Raw genomic sequence first — 25135 nt, forward strand, 5'->3', positions numbered from 1 at the left:
AGGAGGATAGACATTTAAATTCCCTCTGCCCAGTGTGGGCATTGAGATGTTACGTTGAAAAGACAAGAGCTTTGCGTCATTCTGACCAGCTCTTCCTCTGTCACGGTATACGGACCCTGGGACAGGCCCTCTCCAAGCAGCGACTGTCGCACTGGATTGCGGACAGGGGACTGGATTCTCGACTGCGTATGATAATGCCAGCTTACCACCACCTGCGCCCTCTACCAGAGGGGTGGCCACTTCTAGGGCCCTCTTTAGAGGAGCCTCACTGTCTGAGGTTTGTACTGCAGCTAGCTGGACTACGCCGAATACCTTTACCAGGTTCTACCGCATTAATGAGGTAGATCCCTCAGTGCCTTCATTGGGCACAAGGGTCCTTGAGGTTGCACTCTCCCATCACTGACCTTATCGGTTATGTGTGGTTGAGGTATCCCTCATTAGCTGTCCGCTCATCTCCCTCGCGACGGCTTTGGTATACTTTCCCAAAAGTATTGTCGGTGGACGTCTTTGAATTGAAAGTGAACGTTAGGTTATGGATGTAACCCTGGTTCCCTGAAAGAGAAGGCGACCAACAACCAGCGAGGTTGCTTCGGTCATTTACGCGGCTTTGAGGCAAAAAGAGACAGAGCATTCTGTGCAGTGACTATTTGATCCCTCAGGAGGCGGGAACTGGGACGTCACTCCGCAGATGGGCCTATGGCAACTTTGATATAAAATGCTCAGATATAGGCAGGTAATATCCCAAAAGTATCGTCGGTGGTCGTCTTCTCTTTCAGGGAACCAGGTTTACATCTGTAACCTAATGTTTTCGCAGGTACAGAATACATTAACGAGGTAGATGACCACAATAAGAAACCAAATCACCTGTGAACAGCTTTGCAGCAACTTATGCAAAGAAAGATAATGACTCCACAAAGGAAAAAAAAACATCTGTTTTATGGAAGATGAAAGTCAGTTCTTGCGGACAGTGTTTAAAATGTGAGAACCAGATGTAAAACCTTCACAACCCTTGCCATAAGGTTGTGTGTATATGGTGTGGGTAAAAAACAGAGTCAGGCTGGACCCAAACAAGGCTTTTAAATGGTTAAAGAAATGCTCTTTAAATCCCATCAGTCATTTACCCTAATTTGGGGGAATATCTTGGTGCAGATTGGTCCACCTTATTCCATTGCATTATACTGTAAATGTAACATTTTTGTAATTTACTGTAAAATCCACTGGTACATAATACACCAACCTGACTTAAATGCCATATTTTATCCATGTAATGCCTTTTTATTCATAAGCATGGTGTTATTTTATTAATATATATACAGAGAGATTTAACTGTCTGCAATTATCTAGATATATAGAGCTAAAAAGCATTCCGTTTGCAATCTTAATAATATTAATAGTGTTGATTGATTCAATAGTTTGTATTGTGCTATTCATCTTATATTCATATGAAGTTTCTCAAGGACGGTCAAGCCATTTAAATTACAAGGTTTATGAAATATTTTATCATGCAGTTTTTTATTTTTTAAAAAAGCTTTCATTTTCAAACTTGTTAAAGAATTTGCTAAATGGAAATACTCTGTTCTTTATATCAAATCATCAAATCAAAGTTTATTTATATACTGGGCAGCAGTGTGGAGTAGTGGTTAGGGCTGTGGATTATTGATCCCAGGTGGGGGACACTACTGCTGTACCCTTGAGCAAGGTACTTTACCTAGATTGCTCCAGTAAAAACCCAACTGTATAAATGGATAATTGTATGTAAAAATAATGTGTAAAAAATAATGTAATTGTATGTAAAAATAATGTGATATCTTGTAACAATTGTAAGTCACCCTGGATAAGGGTGTGTATCTCAAAGCATTTTACAGGACAAAAATTGTCAAATTTATAAAAACAAACAAACAAGCCTAATGAAAAAAGTATATAAATAAATATATAATGTAAACACCAGTAACTAAATTTACAATATATATAATGCAATTAAAAATATAACAGATACATCAATAAAACGAATATATATATATATATATATATATATATATATATATATATATATATATATATGCATATATATATGCATATCTATATATGTATATGCATATCTATATATACATACATATTATAAAAATGCCAGCTCAAACAAATATGTTTTTAGTTTCGTTTTAAAAACAGATGGAGTCTCAGCTTCCCTCACATGTGTTGGTAGCTCATTCCAAAGTTTGGGGGCTCTATAATAAAAGGCCCTTCCTCTCCATTTAACATTTTATTTTAGGGATTACCAGCAATTCCATATTCAGGGATCTAAAGTTATGATTGGAGATATATGGGGAGAGCAGTTCTCCAAAATAGGTTGGTGCCAAGTTATTTAGAGACTTATAAATTAATAACAGTATTTTAAAATCAACTCTAAAATGTACAGGAAGCCAATGCAAAGAAGCCAACACTGGGGTGATATGTACCCTTTTTCTGGTTTTAGTCAAGACTCTAGCAGCAGCATTTTGAACCAGTTGCAAATGAGACAATAAAGATTTTGGGATGCCAGAAAATAACGCATTACAATAATCACACCTAAATTTCTCACATGGCAAATTAAATTTAATAGAGAAAAGTGTAAAGTATTGCATGTAGGCAATAAAAATGTGCATTATAAATATCATATGGGAGATACTGAAATTGAAGAAGGGAACTATGAAAAAGACCTAGGAGTTTATGTTGACTCAGAAATGTCTTCATCTAGACAATGTGGGGAAGCTATAAAAAAGGCCAACAAGATGCTCGGATATATTGTGAGAAGTGTTGAATTTAAATCAAGGGAAGTAATGTTAAAACTCTACAATGCATTAGTAAGACCTCACCTAGAATATTGTGTTCAGTTCTGGTCACCTCGTTACAAAAAGGATATGGCTGCTCTAGAAAGAGTGCAAAGAAGAGCAAACAGAATTATCCTAGGTTTAAAAGGCATGTTGTATGCAGACAGGCTAAAAGAACAAAGAAGACTAAGCGGCGATCTGATTCAAACATTCAAAATCCTAAAAGGTATAGACAATGTCGACCCAGGGGACTTTTTTGACCTGAAAAAAGAAACAAGGACCAGGGGTCATAAATGGAGATTAGATAAAGGGGCATTCAGAACAGAAAATAGGAGGCACTTTTTTACACAGAGAATTGTGAGGGTCTGGAACCAACTCCCCAGTAATGTTGTTGAAGCTGACACCCTGGAATCCTTCAACAAGCTGCTTGATGAGATTCTGGGATCAATAAACTACTAACAACCAAACGAGCAAGATGGGCTGAATGACCTCCTCTCGTTTGTAAACTTTCTTATGTTCTTATGTTCTTATTTCTAGTACAGGTTCAGAAGGTAGTCTGCTGAAATCCAGGCCAAAGGAGTCAGGCTTATTTAGCTGGTTTGATGAACAAAACCTCTGTTTTTTCTGCATTCACCATTAAGAAATTCTGAGACATCCAGCCATTAATGTCAGTAAGACCAGATACTATATAGGTCCCAAAAGAGGCATCACCAGGTTTTAGAGACAAATACAGCTGGACATATTTTGATAGTATCCTTGTGATTAGGAGCAGAACAAACACAGTATCTACCACTGGTTATATTAGCTAATTGAATCAGGTTCGTTGGAAGGGAGTTGTCTGTTAGTAAGTGTGATAGGATACCCCCGCCCCTGGGTGTGTTTTTGGTTTATTTTGTATAGTTTGATAGGATACCCCCGCCCCTGGGTGTGTTTTTGGTTTATTTTGTATAGTTTGATAGGATACCCCCGCCCCTGGGTGTGTTTTTGGTTTATTTTGTATAGTTTGATAGGATACCCCCGCCCCTGGGTGTGTTTTTGGTTTATTTTGTATAGTTTGATAGGATACCCCCGCCCCTGGGTGTGTTTTTGGTTTATTTTGTATAGTTTGATAGGATACCCCCGCCCCTGGGTGTGTTTTTGGTTTATTTTGTATAGTTTGATAGGATACCCCCGCCCCTGGGTGTGTTTTTGGTTTATTTTGTATAGTTTGATAGGATACCCCCGCCCCTGGGTGTGTTTTTGGTTTATTTTGTATAGTTTGATAGGATACCCCCGGCCCTGGGTGTGTTTTTGGTTTATTTTGTATAGTTTGGGTTATATATCATGGGGGAGTTTATGTATATTGGTATGTGAGCACGGTGATGTGGGTTTTGTGTGTGTGTGGAATAGTGGTGACAGGGAGGCAGTTAAAATCCTCCCTGTAAAAACATGTGGGAATGTGGCTGGAGCCGTGAATTGAAGAAATGATTAATTAAGGCTCCAGCCACAGATGTATAAATAGGGTCACCACACGAACCAGCTTGTCACAGTAAGGATCAAGGTAGGTTAGCATAAAATGTTTACTTTCCCATCATTGCTTGCTGAAAGAAAAAGGTGCACTGATATGTCCACCCAACACTTTGTATTTTACAGTTTTTTGTAGTATTTCTATATTTACTACTATTATGTGTATTATACATGGATGATACCATACAAATACAGAGGGGAGCTGCTTTTTCACCATGAACTGTCTTGTGTCTATCATTCCTGAGCACCGAATCACCACTGCACCTGTGTACTACAAACCACTTTGGCACAGGATGTTAAACAAAACAATCCTTTAGGTTTATTTAGTCTATAAAGTGTTGTCATTTACTAACTTAGTACAGCATGTACAATGGTACCTTCGAAATGCTTGCTGTGTTTAATTATGCACAATGCTGGAATAGATTTGGCTTTGAGCCCCCTTCAGTAGCTGAATGTAGCACAAGCTGGGTTCTGTTTTTTCAAGCTTGGCCTCAATTCAGCATTAAGATAACATACAAAAAGTCTTTGAACAATCTTGTGGAGAGAAAACTGGATGAACCAAGGGGAAAGTAAGATAGTCAAAGGGCAATTTGCTAAATAAAACTACCAATGTTAAAAGAAACATGTACTCTCAATGTACTCAAGTGCCTTTGGAATATCAACTGACAGAGAGAGTGCCCCTATAAAGAAATTCATTGAAAGAGAAACACATTATCACAGTTCATTGTCAGCTTCAGTTCAATTTGCTTCTCACAGGCTAAGGACTAACTTTTTTTTAACTCAGTTTGTTGCTATTGTACTTAGGGCTGTCAAAATATGACACAATGTATGAACCAAGAAGATTAAATAGTGTGGTCCCTATTTTCCTGTCTATTTAATTAGAGCAAGTCGATAGTGTACTGTATAGTATGTACCAGCCTCAAGCCATGTCTACTGTAATAGACATTGATAACTAGATAATGAGCCTGAACTTGCACTCCTGACCATTTATAGGAATCCAAAATACAGCAAAGGAATTATATATATTTTGATAAAGAATAGGATCAGACGACAGACATAGCGTGGGAATTAGGTGGATTAACTACAGCTGGCTTTAGCTATTACACCAGTAATAAAGTCTTAATACTGGAAACAGCACAAACACACACACATTTGAATTAGTTTTTTGTTAATATTAAGATTAAAAACGAACACACCAATTGTTTATGGCTGGTTCTAATGAAGATGTTTGTGCAATTATGAAAGTGTGTTTTTTAATATTATACAAATCAGTTTAGGTTAGGTTATTTCATATATTATATATATATATATATATATTTATGTGAACGTGTGGGTTGTAGTGCGTAGTGAAAGGGTGATGCAGGGGCTCCAGACAAGGACAAACACAGAGTTCACAGTTCAAGTTATTTCTTTAATTTCCTTGACCGGGTTTAAATAATAAAGCTGGCTCTATCCAGCAATGGGTATTGCCAGCGCCAAAACAAGGGGTTGCAGTCCCGAAATAATAATTACAAAAACACAGACAACACAAACACAGACACGTCTCCGGACAGTGCATGCTCTTAGTGCAGGCACGGTGCTGGAAACAGTGATCCTGGTAAAGTGCAGTTGCGGTGAAGTCCGAGTGAATCGCTGGCCCGAGGATGCAGCTCCCAGATCCGTGCTTAATCAGTCTGGCGAAGACAAAACACACAAGTTTGCAAACAAAAACACTTAACTCAGGTTTTGAACATTCCTCGTTGCCTCCCATCAACAACAACAAAGGAACTGATTATAGCGTCATGTCCCCCTAAAGTACCCTCAGCCCCACCCCTCCGATAGCTAGTACAATCACGTCTCCTCCAATTCATGAATGAAACTTCGCTCACGGTACTAGGGCGATGACTCCTGGTACCGTGACTCCGTCCCTTTCCTGAATGGCCGGTTTCCGACTGCCCCCGGAATGAACTGCCCAACCATTCAGTACTGAGCACGCAATTCCTGTTGTACAGTGCTCTCAAAGGTTGAGAGGGAGATTGTTGATTCAGATTCATTTGTTCTCTGTCACAATTTATTATAAAATATTGTAATTAAGTTAAAACAAAAGAAAACAAAATATAACCCACCCCCTGAATTACCAGCCTGGATCTGAGGCACTGTCCCGTGACACTGCGGTCGGATTGGTGCGTAAAGTCTAGTTTGATCTTCAACTTAATCTGGCATGACTTGGATGCGAGGATGTAACCCTGGTTCCCTGAAAGAGAAGACGACCACCAACCAATACTTTTGGGATATGCCTGCCACAGATCAGGTATTTACTGAGCATTTTATGTCAGAGCTGCTGATAAGTCCTTCCGGGGAGTGACCTCCTCGGTCCCTACCGAGGGAATAAGTAGGCACTCCGTGGGGCTCACTTCCTCTTTTGCATGGAACCTGCAAATGCGAGTGATGCGACATCGCAAGGTTTGGTGGATGTCTTCTCTTTCAGGGAACCTGGGTTGCATCCATAACCTAATGTTCCATTTCAATTCGAAGACGACCACCAACCAATACTTTTGGGTAAGTATACCAAAGCCGTAGCGAGGGAGTGTGAGCGGACATCAGATGAAGGACGTCTCACTACTGCCAAACTAATGTTTGTGGTGCGAGTGTGCAACCGCAAGGACCCTTGTCCCTAATGAAGGCATAGAGGGATCTACCACATTAAGTCAGTAGAACCTGGTGAATGTATGCGGAGTAGCCCAGCTAGCCACAATGCATATATCATTCAATGAGGCTTCTCTAAAGAGGGCCCATGATGTAGCCACTCCTCTGGTAGTGGGGGTACCAGGTGGGGGTAAGCCGGCATTAGTATACGCAGTTGAGACTGTGTCCACAATCCAGTGGGACAGTCGCTGCATCAAGAGGGCTTGACCCAGGGTCCTGTCACTATGACAGACGAAGAGCTGGCCAGACTGACGCAGCGCTCTCGTCCTAGCCACATAACCTCTCAATGTCCGAACCGGCAGAGAGAATTTAATCTCTGATCTTCCTCCGAAGAAAAGGGAGGTTATGGAATAAAATTAGAATTTTGCGGACATTTCGCGGACCTGTTTAAACATTAATAAACCTAAGTAGATAATATTTCAGAGCAGTAAAACGGAGTGCTGTAATTTGTTAACGGCAAGCATGCAACATCCCCCAGCTGCTGACGTTCTCTGTCTGTGTTGTGAAGACATGCCCATACAATGAGACTGCATGTTCTGCATCCACTGAATTGGCTGGAAGTGAAGGCAAAGCTTTGCCAAGTTATACAGATATGGAAATCAATCAGAAACAGTCTTAAAACTCAGTTACCCTTGAGGGCATCTGGAATTCTTTAATAAAGGCCATATATGCATCACGTTTGTTGTCATGTTGTTTGTCCCATCCAGGAATTTATTTTATCAGAAAGAAAACGTGCCTATTCGGGTCTAAAATTCTAACCATGTTTAAAAAGTAAGCAGCAGGTTGTTTGAAGTGAGGTGGCTGTGCAAGATCGTACCTGTAATACTGATTTAACTTGGATACGACGACAGGAATGCTTTTTGTCTGCGCTGACTTTGAAGTTTGTTTTCTGAAAGCTGCAATGTGTTTTACCTTCTGTTTAGCAGCCTGGGTATACAAGAATTATACTTTTCTGTAGATGCTTGTGATCAAAATAAACATTTGATACAGAATTAATTTTCTCTTGTACTGCAATTCTTCTAGCTCAAACGGCCTGAGATGTCATATCTTATAAAATTAGCCACCATTCACACAGTGTATTAACCTATAGACCATTGCATGCTTCTCATCTTGACATCTTGTATTTTGCAATTTATTTATTTTCATAATTACATTAAAATACTTAAATAATACACAAACCATCATATCCATACTTTCTCACTCAATATTAGAATATTAATTAAATCAATAATCACACACATATATGGCTCAATTATTTTCCCTCATTATATTCAATCATGCTAAAATGTTATATTATTTCACTTTCAGCTACAATACATCAAGTTTATAAGACAGAAATTAAATATTTGTTCGAAATGTAAGAAATACAACTGCAAATTGTGAGAGGAATCATAAATAAATGATGAATTGCAAATGTTTAACAAGTTATTGTTTTGATAATGATTTTTTGTGATGTAATTGTAATGTTATTGTTAGTTTGTTAATTAATGTAATATATATTTGTGATATACTGTAATTATAATGTTTGTGTGTTACCTTTGTGACATTTTAAATTATGTCATTTAAAAATATTTTATTCAAGACAATTCTAATTAACTTGTATTTAATAAATGTGCCTTGTTATTAAAAATAATATTTTGTTCTGTGTTTGATTTTAAATGAAATCCATATTAGTTTGTTGACACATTTATATCAGGGGCTCATGGCACCATTAGTTAACATACTAGCTAGCCTGTCCTACCTGGAGTCTTAGTTTTAATCAGCTTTAGATCCCATGTGAAACTATTACCATCGTCTTGATATTGACTTTGAACTACAAGTATACAATTTTACTTGAGGCTCTTGTTAGGGAACATTGCATAGCACAGTGCTATTTTAAAATATACAGTAATTTAAAAACTTGTGAATTGTGAAAACACTGGAAGGGAATTTTGTTTTATTTAATATAAATAGTTTCTAAATATTAATTCTTTATTCCTAAACAATGAGATGCATTAGGTGTTACATTAGACCCTTTAATATTCTAAAATCTACAACAATAAATGGTTATAAAAGGTTTACTGTAATAGTAGGTATTGTTATTTGTTTTATTGAAAAACATTATGTATACAACAATATTGTTGTAGTGTCTGCTATAATTATTACAACCCTACACTGTAAAGTATACTATAGTACAGTATATTAGGTATGAAACCCTACTATATATATATATATATATATATATATATATATATATATATATATATATATTGTAAGACAGCAGGGAGGGGGTTAAATCCTCCCTGCAGAAAAACATGTCATGTCAGTCTGCTCGGGGCTGCTGAAGTGTGTAGAAGCCCAACTGTGCTGGTGTGGGGGTACAGCCTTTATTTTTTTTATTTTTATAGTATTTATTTATTTTTTAGTATTTATTTTTATTTTGATTTAAATGGGAAGAAGGTGGCAGCAACAGAGGGAAGTTGGCCCAATCTACATTGTGGACGAGTGGTGCCCTGGTTGTGGTGAGTTCGGGCACACAGTGGCGATCTGCCCCACCCAGTATCCAGGGGTGATGTTGGCTGCCCGAATAAGCCAGGGCCAGGCACCCTGAAAAACCCGGAACAGCCGCAGACAAGAGCAGCAACACCAGCCTCTGCCGAAGGAACCGCAGCCCGGGTGTCACTGCTGTGCTGTCCCTTGTACCTCCCGGACAGCCACCGCAGTTATACCCCATCCCTCCTGGTGGCCCGCTGCCCTGTCCACCAGGAGGGGGAGGAGAAAGGAAGGGGGGAAGAAGCCCTGCTGCTCTCTCCAGCATCTGGGGGGCCTGGGTGTCCGGTGCCCAGGAGGGAGGAGCCAGAACATCCAAAGCCCAAGGGAGAGATGCACCAGTTCCCAGTAGCCCAAGGAGCCACGCCTACCTGCATCTTCATAGGGCTAGAGGGAGACTACCTGCAGCTCCCACCTCCACCACCAGAAGGAGACTACCCGCTGCTCCCATCTTCGCCGCCAGGGGGAGACTCCCTACTGCTCCCACCTCCGTCACCAGAGGGACATGACTGGGTGGAACCGTTGCCATTCCGAGAGGTAGGAAAGGAGCAGGAGCAGCCTTGGTCTCCACCACCAGGAGGAGAGGAGCAGGAGCAGCCGCTGCCTCCACTATATGAAGGACCAGGACATAATGCTGGCATTCCTCAGCAGCCACTGCATAGGCTTCTGAGGGGAGCACGGCAGAAAACAGCCCGGTCGCAGTTGCTGAGGACCAGCCCCGTCGCAGCCACGGCCAGAGTGGCCAACCCCAACCCCTGCAACATACCTGTTCCTGATTCCCTCATCAAGGGGAGAAATGGAGCTCCAGCTGCTGCCTACTTGGCCAGGGGCTCCCCTCCCACCGTCCCCTCCTGAGGGTCCGTTGCTGCTGTTGCCTTCGGAGGGACTGCTCCTGCCCTGTCCCGCACTGCCTGGGGTTGCCTGTCGCATACCGCCTAGGGCTGCTGAGCCTGCAACGCCTAGGGCTGCCGAGCCTGCACCGCCTGGGGATGTCTGTTCGCAATCACCCAGGGACGCCAGCTCACCATTACCCAGGGACGCCGGCTTGCGTCGACCAAATATGCCCGCCTCGCACCGCCCAAGGACGCCTGGCCCGCACTGCCCAAGGATGCCTGCCTTGCATCGCCAAAGGATGCCTGCTCTGCATTGCTTGGGATGGCCTGCTGCTCTGCATCACCTGGGGAAGCTAGTTTGCCACTGCCTGGGGATGCCTGCGCAATACTGCCCGGGGATGCCTGCCTGTCATTACCTGGGGTGGTGTTAAATCTAGCAGCAGCATTTGTGCTGCTGGAAATTCTGGGGCCGGAGCCCCAGAAAAGGGAGCCGTCGGCTACAGAGCACGAGGGAGAAGTGGAGCTCCAGCTGTCGCCTTCTTGGCCAGTTCACCTTCCGAGGATCCAGAGCTGTCGCTATGGGAGGGGTTGCCAGCCTTGCCTCGCCTGAGGTTGCCAGCTCTGCTTCGCCTGGGGTCGCCAGCTCTGCTTCGTCTTCATCTCTCCCGAGTCAGCGTGGGGGGTTGCAGCGGTGAGCCAGGCTTAAAAATTGGGCATTCAGGATTGTGATGCTTTTTTTTTTTCAGACAGAAAGTTCCAAGCAGTGAGAGGGGCATCTCTGCAGTCTGGATCCTCCTGCCGTGCAGCTCCAGCTGTGCAGTCATGCGTGCACAGCTTTTAATAGAGGTCATTATTCGTCTGCTAAATGTCTGTAATAATAATGTTTTTAAACGATCTATTAAATAATGATGGTTTAATCAAATCAAGGCATAATATTAGTTTTTTTTCAAATAAATACATTTCAAGATCTGCTCCTGGGGAGCTCCTACACATTGATTTAAATAATCCTCATCATTATTTTCTGAACCCAGGCACATAGAAATGTTCATCATATGCTCCAGTGTGATATGGATAACTACAATATGTAATAATGCACACAGTGACATGCATATTACCATATAATCTGACATTCCCATTGCAATCGTGTACTACAGTCATGTATTAAAATAATAATCTTCATTAACACTGTTTCAAAATGTCCCTTGTATGAACAAGACAGGGTCTCCCCTAATAACGAATAAATCCATTAAAGATAAAAAAATGAAATATATATTTAATTTATGCAGTCAATGACATGCACACGTGATGCGTGCACAGGTATTTCACTCAAAGACCTAAAACCAGTCTTTGGAAAATAAAAGACATTTTTAAAATGATATTGTTCTGATTTAAACTAAATTGCAACTAAATATTTGACAGCCTACAAAGAGTGTGTTGGTTTCGGTGGAATTATTTTTTCGCTTTTCTTTGAAGTTTGAATTTATAAGACAAAAATACATAGGTTATGGAAAATTGACGTTTTTGGCTTTGTAACGTCTATTTTTATTGTTAATAGTAATCGTTTGATGGTGGTCTTATGAAGTTTCCATCAGCAGTATTACCATAAGGTACGATGTAATCATGTGATTGGGTTGTTCTGATGAATGAGCTTGCCTTCTGCAGTATATGATGACGTCTTAAAAGCTGCGCACGCATGACTGCACGGCTGGAGGATCCAAGCAGTAGTTATGTAATAAACTATAACATTAATATTATTGGTCAAATATATATATAAAAATCTCGCTTACAAACCATCGTAAATCGAGGCTACGTTTATTGTATTTTGCCAGTATTGCAAGTACAGACAGTTGTGTAATTTACCGATAGAATACAGTGAATTAGCAGTACAGCTATGACAAAAAGTTTTGCATCTCGTTATATAATTAAACAATTTTGCTTCATAGTTGAATGAAGCCTGCTGAATAATGTTACGTTAACATATTGAATTACATACCGCTTTGTAGTTTTCCATACTTAACGAAAACCCGACAATTAAAAATATGACATTTCGAAATCCAACATGAAATACTGTACAACTATTAGTATTATGCTGCCTTCTGGTATACTTTTGTGATACTGTTCTGTAGTTTCTTTGATTACATGATTTTTTTTTTAATTGTCTCAATCCAACAAAAAGAAAATGTAGGTGATGCAAAACTTTTGGCCATAGCTGTACCTGCGGGGCTTCACCATGTCTCACCGTGTGCAGACCGGGCTGTTTGACCGAACAACATGTTCCACAGCAGGAAGGTGCAAACGTTATGCCAAAACAGGTTGTTCAGTTCTGTAACGTCTGTTCGATCTCACGAAATTACGCCTTTAGGATCACATGACTTTAACACTGCCCTATTGCCAAAGCCCTTGCTGCGTCCCTCCTCCAGATAAACAATCTGTCAGCTGTGATTTGCGAATTTGAGTTTTGATTGACAGTCCACCAACACTACCTTGATTTTTCTAATCACAGTAGATTAGAGGGCACCTTTATATTTTTTACATCTAGTCATTAAGGTGGGTAAATAAAACAATAATTGACTCGGGGCTGGGCCGGCCCCACCCAAAGGCTGGTCCCGGGTGCAGTCAGTTGCACCCCTTGCACGCCTCGTGACGCCGGCCCTGACACAATACACTCACGCTGCAGCAACATTTTGAAGACATTGGATTATAGAATTATACTGCCATCTTGTGGATCTTTTTTTTTTTTTGAGATTATCATCAATTTTTGTTCTGGTGTTTTATGTGATGATTGTTATTTCAAAAATATAAATCTTCATAAATCTTCATTTTAAGAAATTTGCTGTGATTTTTTTCGTAACATGTGTGTATTTATTTATGTATTAATGTATTTATATATTCATTTAATCGTTTGTTTTTATTTAGGTTAATTAATCTGTAGTTTGACTGTTTTTCCATTGTTTATTGGCAATTTATATATATATATATATATATATATATATATATATATATATATATATATAACCGGCTAGATGTTGTGAGAAAGAGAAAATATAACTGATCTCTGATTTAGGTAGACATATACTAATATTATATATGAAAAGTTTAACAATGTGTATGCATTATATCATCCCATTTAAGAAGAGGATAATTTTCTGTTCCAAAAAGGTGTTTAAGATGTATGCGAGTCATTTTACCCACTGGATTGAACTCAAATTAATCCGTTGCAAAGTTTAGGGGGGCGAGTTACAGAAAATCGATTTGATGCTACAGACTTTCTTTATAGTCATTGTGCTGTTTGTTCGTATATTTTGTTAAGGTTCCACAAAGAGATATTCATCAAACATCGTGCTTCTATGGGTTCATTATAAAACCAAAATGGTTTTATCTGATACTAAAAAATCTTAAACTATCTTGATCCTTTGAATATTGAACCTTTTGTTGATATTTTTTTTTAAAGAATGTTCTATACCGTATATATAATTTAAAAGACGTAAATTACTCCGTAAATTAAATCTAATTATATTAGTCTGCAAATACCCTTTCACTGTTCTCTAAACCAAATGAGAAATACCACGGACAAAAAAAAAAAAAAATCTAGATATCACCTGAATTAGGTAATAATATTATGTTGACATTTCCACAAATCTAACTAAATAAGTAATATAAAATGGCTATTTTATTTATGCTTTGCATATTGCTATGTCGTTATCCCCCACATTAATCTTATTGTAATCAACACTGTAGGTTGGGACTAATGTGAATTATATATATATATATATATATATATATATATATATATATATATATATATATATATATATATCACTGATTTAATTTGTATTTATGGCATAGCAATTAAAAAAAAAATGTTGGTGCTTTGAGAAACTGATATGGCCTATTTCTAGCTTGATTTACACTCGGTGGTGTTTCTGCCTGTATGGTTTTCCTCCAGTTCTCATGCATCGATCCAGGATCCAGAACTAGATTTGCTGCTAAGCAACCCCGCGGTTGGTTACCAGCCCGCAAGAGCAACACCAGTACTGCGATATATTTTGTATTTATGTTATTATCAGATTTAGTAGTATTACTGATGGTAGAATGCATTGCCTTTCAAGGCAACAAACCAAGGTTATACATCTTCATATAAACAAAATACGATGTTAGCAACAGTTTAATCCCTTCCCAGTTAAATCCGACAAAGTGATTGAAGCCTGAAAAATCTACATATCACGGAAAACAGCAGTACTTGTAGAACAATAGTAGTCTAGGATGTGAGGGAATAAATTAAACCCAAACATCTGAAGGGGGTAAGTATTATTATTATTATTATTATTATTATTATTATTATTATTATTATTATTACATTGTATTATTTTTGTTGTTATAGCAACTTAGGATATCCAATATTTGATTCATTATAAAGCAGATTGATGGACGAGAGGATATAAAAAAACACCAATCTGCATCGTAAATATGACGATGTCAGAGAATGGTCGATTCTACACATTTGCCTTATATAAATCAATTATGTTTCTGGATGTCTGGACTCATGGTTTCTAGAGTAAATGAACAGAAAACCAAAAATCCGATTTTAGTGATTTCCATTCATTTCACAACGAGGAAGAACAGATTTTGAAACCCGTCATTCTTTGGGGTGCTATAAGTATCATTGCCGTGAAGCAAATTAAATTGGCTTTACAAATAACATTGATAGTTTTAGGTGGGAGGTCATCAGTACGATTTCTCAGTTAGGCCTATACAGTGCTGTCTTATAACTGTTAATGTAGTTGAGACATTAGTATTGATAACACTTATCAAAATATTCTAATAACATTTAAATGTTCTAGTTGCTATACAAAATATAGAGGTATAGTGGATACTGGCTTTATATTATATTTTAATCTGCATAACTAATGTTGCACTATTACTTACTTTGTGTTTGTTTGCTTTAAAAAAGTGTATATTGTAACAAGTAACTATTACAATAATCCTTTTTTTCTGTAGGTATATCTCATTGTCTGAATGCAGCCAAATATAACGTCCTTTTGACCAAATCTGTTGTAACTTTCTGCCCCATTTAGTTTTATAAAATGAATACAAACCATTTTATGGTCAATTGGATTATTATTATTATTAGTAGTAGTAGTAGTCGTAGTCGTAGTAGTAGTATATCATCCATCTTATGTAAATGCTCCTAGAGTATCAATGTGTAAGATAAATTCTGGTGAGACTGATTTATCCACAACAAAAGCCCTACAGTTAGATATGGTGTGTAGAATAAATGCAAGTACTGTGACGCACGTTTTTATTATTGTTATCTTTAGCGGTAGTGCCATAAATGTTATTTATGTATCACTTCCATTTTTGGCCCCCAGAAATATTGCCTCCTCCTATTCGTAAATGTAAATATTTGTAACACTAACACCAACAAGATGGTTTGAACTAAGTTTGCTATTGTTGACTGCCCTGCGACTTAAGCCAGTGTAAAGTCAATGTTTGCTACTTCATCAAAATGTGCCACCAGTAGCAAAATATGACATGTATAAGCGTCAAATTTTGCTACCTTGTCAAAATCTGCTACCTCGTCAAACTCTGATAGCTGTACCAAAATTCATTCATCTGTAGCTATAACTAAAATAATGTTATATAATTAACGTAACTTATTTTCAAACTAATATCAGCAACAAGGCAAGTAGCTGTAATAATAATAATAAGAAGAAGAAGAAGAAGAAGAAGAAGAAGAATAACAACAATAGTGTGCTATGTTTTCAAAACAATGTGTACTTGAGGTTCCTTATATTATAGTTTCAAGAACACGCTACGCTTCAATGTAAAAAAAAATGCAATTAGCCTGTAGTTCCATTTTTTTTACTACTTTTTTATATAAAAAATGTAACTCCCTCTGTAGTACACTTTAGCGTTCATAACAGCAGCTGTTTGTATGCAGTATAAAACAAATTAATTACATGTGGAATAAAATGTAAGTTTACAAAACACATATTTAATATCCAAAGACGGGTATTTGTTTTTGATGGACGCCCTCGGTCTGCAAGGAAAAAACAATCTGGGCATGAGCAGTGCAAGAGGAAAATAATGGAGCATAAATTAAAGTGACACCTGTAGCTGCATTTATTGTAAACAGTTCATCGCAATATGTCTTATCTTTTGTGAATAAACTCTAGTGTGCATACAGGTCCTCTAATTTATGTTGTTATAAAGTTTGCTATTGTGTGTATGTGGGTGTGAGTGTATGTGGCTAGGTGGGGTAGTGAGTGAGGTGAATAAACAGTACAGGTGTAGTGTTAGAAATTGGTACATCGTCAGAATGTAGTATGATTGACCCAACACTTGACCCATGCAAGTGGGACGCTGTCAGATTTTGGTACATGTGCACTCAATTGTGAGCTGATGGGTGTTTTCCAGTTGTCAAAAAGAGGTAAATGTACCATTAATTATACATTATTTTTTTTGCAAAATTAAACTGGAAACAACCAATTTCTCTTCAAAGAAAAAAAACAATTAATGATGAGCAAGACAAAATGAGAAGTCACCGCAGCAAAGTTGCACAAGTAAAAAAAAAAAAAAAAGTACAAGACCCAGTGTATTGCATATGATAAATATTCACATACTCTTAATGGTGTAAAAATGATAAATTACATTAAAAACTATGTCAGAGACTGAAAAATATAATTAATTCAATTTAAAAAGAAGGAAAACACCAAAAACAGCATAATGTGCCAGTTTCCCTGCTTTCTTAGTCGTAAGTTGTTTAGGCATGCCAGAGCAAGCGCAGTGTCCTGCCTACCACTTTTTAACATGTACCCGAAAATAACACTACACCTGTAACATAAATTATATTCCACCAGTTGGGTTTTTTGTTAAGTTTTGAGATTTATCTAAACTGTTCTATATTTGTTCCTCTCAGTTACGTATACATGAAGTTCCAGGTTCGAATATAATGTCAATGCACCGATTTCACTTACAAATACAGTCGATAGTGATTGGCAAATATGGGGTTTAATTAAGAAATTTGAATGTATCTGGATAATTAATAAATGCGCTGTCTCATGTGAATATTCCGGACAGTAGCTGTTATCGGTCTCTATGGCATTCACGGTTCACTTGTCATTCCACTCGAGCTGTCTGTGTTACTTACGTGCAGTATACAATACCCACATCAGCCACCACCCCCATCCCCTATGTGTTAATGTTCCCCTGAAGAAAGCACATCTGGAATACTAAACTGTTGTAAAAAAAGTACTCAGCAGAATGTGTATTACAAATATATAGACACAAATAAAAGAAAGGAGGGATAGTATAGCAATAATAAAAAGGCAGACGCATGCGCATGGATGACAATCTGTTGGCCCTCGGTGAGGAGACCAGTGCAAACGGATGTGAGCAAGGGAAAGAATTACCTCTATCTCCTAGCATACATGGTGAAATTGTGAGTACTGGTGACCAGTAATTCATTTCTATAAAGATGTAATGGCAAGATATTAATAATGTGCGATGTCATCGTGCGTGTGTGTGTGTGTGTGTGTGTGTGTGTGTGTGTGTGTGTGAAGTGGTAACTCGCAGAACAGACTACAATTGAAATGTCTTTTCCCGTATTTGTCCAGGACGATGTAGCTCTAGCTCCATCGTTGCACTTTCAGTGATCTGACAGTGATAGGTGATTTTATTGTATTCATTCTGTCAGTAGCTCAGATTAGCAATCGTTGGTTGTTTATGGTTATGGTGTAGTTTATTACATAATATTCCGCATGTCGTGTCACGAAAATCACTTATTTGTCTTTTTGTCGCGTATTATGCAATGATGCATCTTTCTTGAGGAAAAAAAATACTATTGTTGCACTGTCAATAGTAGTATTTAAATAGGTTCTGGTATTTCAGCAGTGCTGTCATACAAGTATATCTGTTTGTAAATACATACTGTCATAGTATGTATCGTGTGTTATGTCGATTCAGAATTGTGTGAAAGTGTTACATGTGCACCAGTTGTGGATAATGAGAAACGCCTGTGTATTTCCATGCCCCCTGTATGTTTTTAAGAACACACACACACACACACACACACACACACACACACACACACACACACATATATATATATAGTTTTTTTAAAAAATCTGTTGACACCTTAGAGTTGCTCATTGCTGCTGATGTACACCTATCATGTCCACGGTTTCTTGTCAAACATGATAAAAAAAAAAAATACTATATATAGATGTAGATATATAGATATAATGCATACGTCACTTTATTTGAAACATGTTATGAATGGAAAGTAAACATTAATTCTAGTATATTTAAATAATTGTTATTACGGGTGTAAAAAATTACGTCCGTTTATAAGTCACATGTAATCAATTAAATGGGGTTATGTATGTATGTATGTATGTATGTATGTATGTATGTATGTATGTGTATTATTATTATTATTATTATTATTGTTGTTGGTACTTATCATCTCCAACCAATTATGTGTATCTAAAAAAAAAAGCGCATTGTATAGCCATGTAATGCCTAGTAATGCAAAAGCTACAGCTGTGGACAAAAGTTTAGCATTACCTTATGGAATTCTACCAAATGAAACTTGCTGAATAATGTTATGTTAACATGTTGAATTACATTTATGGCTTCTGGTAGACATGCAATATCATTTTGTAGTTTTTTTTTTTGATAAACATGATGTTAAATAAAATATCTAAATTATGTTCACATAGTTTTTTTTGTTTTGTTTTATTTTATTTTTTAAAATTATATTTTAATCTTAAATTTGAGGGTGATTAAAAACTTTTGGCCATACATTTTTCTTGATCTTTCCCTCCATGGAAAGTTCTAAGACTGAATTGATTTAAAATCAGTAGATTTTCTATGTGTATTATGCATACAATTCACTATTCCGCTTATTCTCCCCATGGGATGGGTGTTTTTAATACTTATGTATTTTGTTCACGGCGACTCAGCAGCTCCTGAGATGAACGTGCAGCGAACTGCCAAAGGTTTTAATAATGCACCAAAAATAAACAACGTAACATGGTAAAACTACGTTGAAATGAACAGATATTGAAAGTTATTACATTAAATAGATAAGACATCAACATATCTTTGTAAATTTGCCATCACTCTTCTTACAATGTTTGAAATTACTTACAGGGTTTTCCACTTTAAAGCAGTTTCCTACAAAGTGTACATTCAGTTTTAATGGTACACCCCTGGCATAAGGGACCACTTTCCACGGCTGGATATACTGTTTATTATAGCTGTGGAAATTGGTCTCCCCAAGAGAGTGTGTCTTCTGGGGCTCGTAGAAGTGTAAAATTCACTCGGTGCACTCCTCATGTCTCAGTTCAACACAGGCAGGCAGGCAGGCAGGCAGGCAGAGCTGCGTGTTAAAAGGTAACAACAAGGTAAAAACTGAGTCAGTGAAACCAGGGAACAGAGTTATTCATTTGTTGGGAGCTAGGCGAGTGAAGAGTGCTGCTCTTCGCTGCCCTATGTTTTGGGCTGTAAGCACTGAAACAAGAATCAAGACTCGCTGAGGGAAACATACAAATGCTGTCAGCCAATCAGCTGAGTAAAGAGAGGACTTTTATTATAGCACAAAAGAACAGCTTAAGCCAATCATGATATTGGCCCAATAAAGGCTTAAAATACTGGGGGACAATGGGCGTCTCTGACGTTCTAGGGGACAACCAGACCAGCAAGGGTCAGAATTACATTTTTCACATCAAATAAAAAAACATCCTTGAGCTGATGTTTTGGCTAAAAAAACTCAGGTATTCACATTTAACATGGCAATGCTTTCTATGTTCATATAGAAGATTTGGAAGTGTTTTCCTGGCTGAAAAATAAAACATAAATACTGTGGTGTTCCTAATGTAGCCAGGAGGTAGTAATCTGTCAGTGAGTTATCTGTAAAGTTGGTTCCATGTATGTTTAATTGGGTTCATGTCTGTTCCCTGTAGAGGCCGAGCTTAGCCATTCTGTTTCTTCTGCTGTGTGCCCCTTCTGCTTGTGTTAAAACACATCCAGGTGTAACAAAGGCATTATGTTGGTCTCTAGGGTGGAGAGGTATTCGGCTGCAGTTAGCTTTCTGTTGATGAACACAAACATTTTGGGTTTTATCGTCAGGTAGGGCATTCGAATGGAGCAAGAGCTGAATGTCTCGGCTACTTTCCACCACACCCATGGTCCAGATGTGATCATTTTGAACATCGCAGTAAACCACTCAAGTAAACAGGGTTTGTTTATGTCTGCCACCATTGTGTTCCTGTGAGCCACGAGTGCTTTTTAGTCAAACTTGTGCAGGACGCGTTAGATGCTTCTCTGACTCAGTCTTGTCAGAAAGGATCTGTTAGTGGTGTGTAAGTACATACCAAGCTATTGCATGCTCTATGCAGAAGATCACTGTCCCTTACAATTAGTTGCGATACATCTCATTAACACTCCCAATCAACATTCCAATGGTTTTATTGTCGCCTCAGATCCAGCCACAGGACCAACAATGTTAAATTAATTTATATCCTTCATTCCGCTGTCAGACTTGCTTCCAACTTTAATATTTTGTGTTGAGTGGGAATTTTTTTTCATGACCTCTTTAAAGGTCTGCAGTGTTGAAACATTCTATAAAAAAGCTGACCACAATGGTTTTCCATTTTTCGGTTGCTTCAAAAAATCCATCCTTACCTTGTATGTTTCTATAACTTTTAAAGGCGAAAGGAACCAAAAGGATTACTGTCATTCTTCTAAATGTTGTCCTAGATTTCACAGACCTTTCGGCATGTCTTTATTAATCTCTTAAGCAGTGCAGACCACTCCTGTTTGACAGCATGAGATCATTTGGTGCGTTTGATAGCTTTCTCCTTGATAGAATCCTAAGAACTCTGTTGCTCACATGTTTCGAGATCAAAGATGTAATAAGTGCATTTGTACCGAGGAGCAAGTGCATATCTGTATACATTCATTTACTGCTAGGTTGCTAAGCATTCTTTCTAAGTGCTGGGAATATTTTCCCAATTACAAACATGTCCTCATGATGAAAAAAGATTAATATAACATTTAAATATGTAAAACAGAATATATCCCTCAGCAGTATTGCTGGTACTGGTCTTTATGTGCCAAGTACTGTGGATTTCACAAAAACGAAAAACCTGTGCTGGTTTGCAGGCAGGTCTTGAATGCTGTACATGTCAGCTTTGCAGAAACGCATTTTTTGGGGGGTAAAATCAAGAGCATGTGTCAGGTGTCATTCTAAAAACAAGCACACCAGAGTACATTTCCATATTTGCTGTAGCATAAGCTGTGATAGTGGTGACTCTCTTCACCTGCCGGGTTGACAGGATGTTAGGCAAACAGTCCACTGCAAATGTTTTACTTGAGCAGGTGAAACACAGCAATGGGTGTGGTCAAATTGGATTAGGTTTATTTTCCACACATATATGATTTTATGATTACTAAAAAACGAAATGCCATTCAAATTAGAGATGTAATGGCTATGATTTTCCCAAACCGAACTGAACCAAAACCGAAACCAAATTGTTTTGTACAATGAAAAATTGACCGCAGTCACAGCTCTGCGCCGGCAGCATTTTTGGGAACTCATCACACATTTTGCAGCAGGTTCATATTAAAAGCCTTTAATAATTTTAATATACTAACATAAATTGGAAATTATGACTGATTGCCTTCGGAGGGATAATTTTAGCTTCATACTTAGTCTGGTTGTTCACATGTCTAGGGCAGTTTTCTTTTTGGTTTCTTAATGAAAGGTGATGGTGCTAGTACTAACAGGCATATGCAAGCACTCAGCCTGTGTACCAAAAAAAAATCAGTTTGTCACATCTGTGAAATTAAATTACTCTGTGTAGACCTAATAAACAATTAAATAATGATGCTAAGCTGACTAAAACAGCCAAATGCTAAATGTTAGTTGAGGTCTAAACCATTGAGAAACTGGAATAAGCAGTTATCTGGGCGAAACTGCAAAACAAAAAAAAGTATCTGGAAGCTGCTTTAAATTAAACGTTTCTGTGAGCTGGTCAGTTTATTTTTTATTAAGTAGCTTCATTTACTGTGCATGTTTTGAAATTAGTTTCATTGCCTGAAAACGTTGTAGCAGCATTCTATCGGCATATGGATTATGTTAAAGGATGAGGGTCTTACCATAGAGCCATATGTATTATAGTAACAGGCTATAATAAACAAGCATACTAAATGAGAACTTTGTGTATGTTTTTTGAGGGGCTGGCTGTGGGATTGAGTTCTAGCTTTAGTTTTTTGCTGACATACATCCAGGTGACATTTTAAATTAGAAGTGTTTCCTCATCAGAAACTATTTTAAAATGCTGAAAAAAATATCCAAAACAGCTGAAAAAGTTGATAAAAGGCCGAACCGATCATAACCGTCTTGCATTCCTAATTCAAATTTGTATAGGCTTCTTCTCTTTGTTAAAAATAAATCAGCATAAACCACAATACTAGTTGCTTCTCATGGGAAACATTTTCTTTTGCTGATGGCCAAACATAGTGATGATTTTGGACTGTCTTCAAAAAAGTCCACTGGGCTTTTTAAAGAACAGCTTGAAGAGGTTGCATCTGAAGTAACAATTTGTTATAAAGGGTTTTAAGGGAGAAAAGACTACATTACATGCAAGCTCAAGAACAGTGCATTAAAACAGCTGATTAGCAATTTATCTACAGATGGCTTCTAGATGTACAGTATGTGATGTGGGATATTGGTTTAGTGCTTCTAATAGATGTGCCTCAAGTCTACTATTGTATTGTGTTATATACAGTACTAGTATCGTGTGTTATGTATGTGAAAGAAATGTGTTTAAATGGAAATCATTCTTTTTGCAGTTTTAGAGTTTTCTTTGTATTTATTTTTCAATAAGTAACCTACAGTAAATACATGAAAATGGGAACTGTGGCTGCTTTTAATAATTTCACACCATACCCAGTCTAAATAAAACTGACCTTTTAAAAAGTGCAACGATCCAAGCTGTAGTAAGCAATGGTCACAATTGGTAAACTGGTATTTGCTGTGCTAAGTTTACTCTTATTACAAAGAATCGGTGGCTGGTTTGTGCAAAAGAAAAAAGAAACAACAGCAGTGCCGCACAGAGAAGTCAGAGGCATGTTGTATTTGTTTTTACTGGTATATGTACATGTGTGGGGGAAGGGGGGCATCAAGTACAAGAGACAGGAGGAAGGGGGTGCAGTCCAGAATTTGAGAACCACTGGTTTAGTGTACCAGTTTGTCCTCCTCCTGCACTTAGCTTCTACGCAATTCATGGAACCTCTATTCTTTAGTTGGTAGCAGATCCTGATTACAAGACAGCCCTGACACTGTGTGTGCTTGTGTTATTATCATTGGCTCTGTTCCCTGGAGCCTCTCCCAGTGCAAGAATGGAGGATGCAGAGGAAACCCCAAACGCTTGAGCTGTGTGCATAAAAGAGAGTCACGCTATATTCAGTATCTCTTCCCTTTATCATTGCATCTTTCTTTTGGAATCTGGTATGCAGAGTTTTGTTTTTGTTTAATTCTTTCTTTTTTTAGTTGGGTGTTGAGTGCTTGAACAATTTAATTGATTGGCAGAAAATGAGATTTCTGAATGCCAGGCATTTTGCTTGTATGAAATTTTCATACTCATTTTTAGGGATAAAATCCAGATAGAATACAGTACTTATTTGTCTTACACCTCAGCCGTCAACGACAAAGCATTACAACACAGCCAGCTAATGAAATTCAACATTACATTTAGCTTGCTTTTTCAGAGCAGCCTGCAAATCAAATAGCACTCTATTTGCCTTCAGTTCAGGCTTCCTCCTCGCGGTCGGCTACATGCCGGATCCACATTACGTGATCAGTCTTGTATTCGCTCAAAATAAACAGGTACTGTTATTAACTTATTGTTAAGTTATGTACACAGAAAACAAGCTGTAAAAGTATGTGTAGCAAGTAAAGCGCTTTGTTAATAGTCAGAGGTTTGCTAGTTATATTCCTGGATAGACATTTTACCGTCGACTTGAGAAAACAGCAATATTTATTGTATAATGAATTTATTTAGTTCTATTCTCAATCATGATTTAATTGTTCAGTGTTTCATTTTATTTGTTTTATCCAAAATAAGTATGTAGAAAAGTTGCACATGTGTACATGTTATATTTGTTATATGTCTTACTGTGAAATGTGCATACCGATGATAACAATGTTCCCCTTAGCTCTTACCCATTAAACGTCATAACGTTGGCCCAACATTGGTACAACGTTGTTTGGCGATGTAAATATCATGTTGCGCCAACGGTGGTCCAGCTTTGTTTTTACGTTAGCAATTCATCGAATACCACGTTTGCCCAACGTACGGTAGGTGTATTAATAACCATGATTAATTTATGTGGTACTATTTATAACAACTAATTGAATATAATAGTGGAACATAAACACATTTATCAAAAGGGGGGTGGGGGCACACGTTGCTGGGTTTTTGAGATTTTGTTAATTGTTGTTTTTTGTATGTTGTATTGTGCAATGTTGCTTTATTATTGCATTTATGGTCTACTTGTTTATATAGCTCTTTGTGATGTTAGCTTATGTATTCTTATTTTTTAATATATCACCCTGTATACCGGCATGTATTATCTGGGGCTATATTAGCATTGCATTGCACATACATTGCACATAAGAGTGGTGGGTTATCATATCATAAAATATATCAATGCTTAAACAACTCTAAAATTACTGTTTATATAACAAACACACCATTTATTGGT

General features: G+C 37.8%; 1 protein-coding gene across 4 annotated transcripts in view; it reads left to right on the forward strand.

The window, feature by feature from the left end:
* The window catches only part of rgs20 (regulator of G protein signaling 20), a 58736-nt gene that overhangs the window by 9681 nt on the left and 23920 nt on the right, over positions 1-25135 (forward strand). The window contains exon 1 of one of the 4 annotated variants that reach the window (XM_033992269.3): positions 14328-14661. The exons of 2 other annotated variants lie outside the window; for them this stretch is intronic. Coding sequence is in view for 1 of the 2 variants with exons in the window: in XM_033992268.3 (XP_033848159.2) it covers positions 17697-17801 (105 nt within the window). In the remaining variant the exon portion in view is untranslated. Of the gene's footprint in view, positions 1-14327; positions 14662-17597; positions 17802-25135 lie in introns of those variants that run through there. One more of the 4 variants, XM_033992268.3, reaches the window with a different exon arrangement.

This window comes from Acipenser ruthenus, chromosome 3 (assembly GCF_902713425.1).
Source record: "Acipenser ruthenus chromosome 3, fAciRut3.2 maternal haplotype, whole genome shotgun sequence".
Lineage (NCBI taxonomy): Eukaryota > Metazoa > Chordata > Actinopteri > Acipenseriformes > Acipenseridae > Acipenser > Acipenser ruthenus.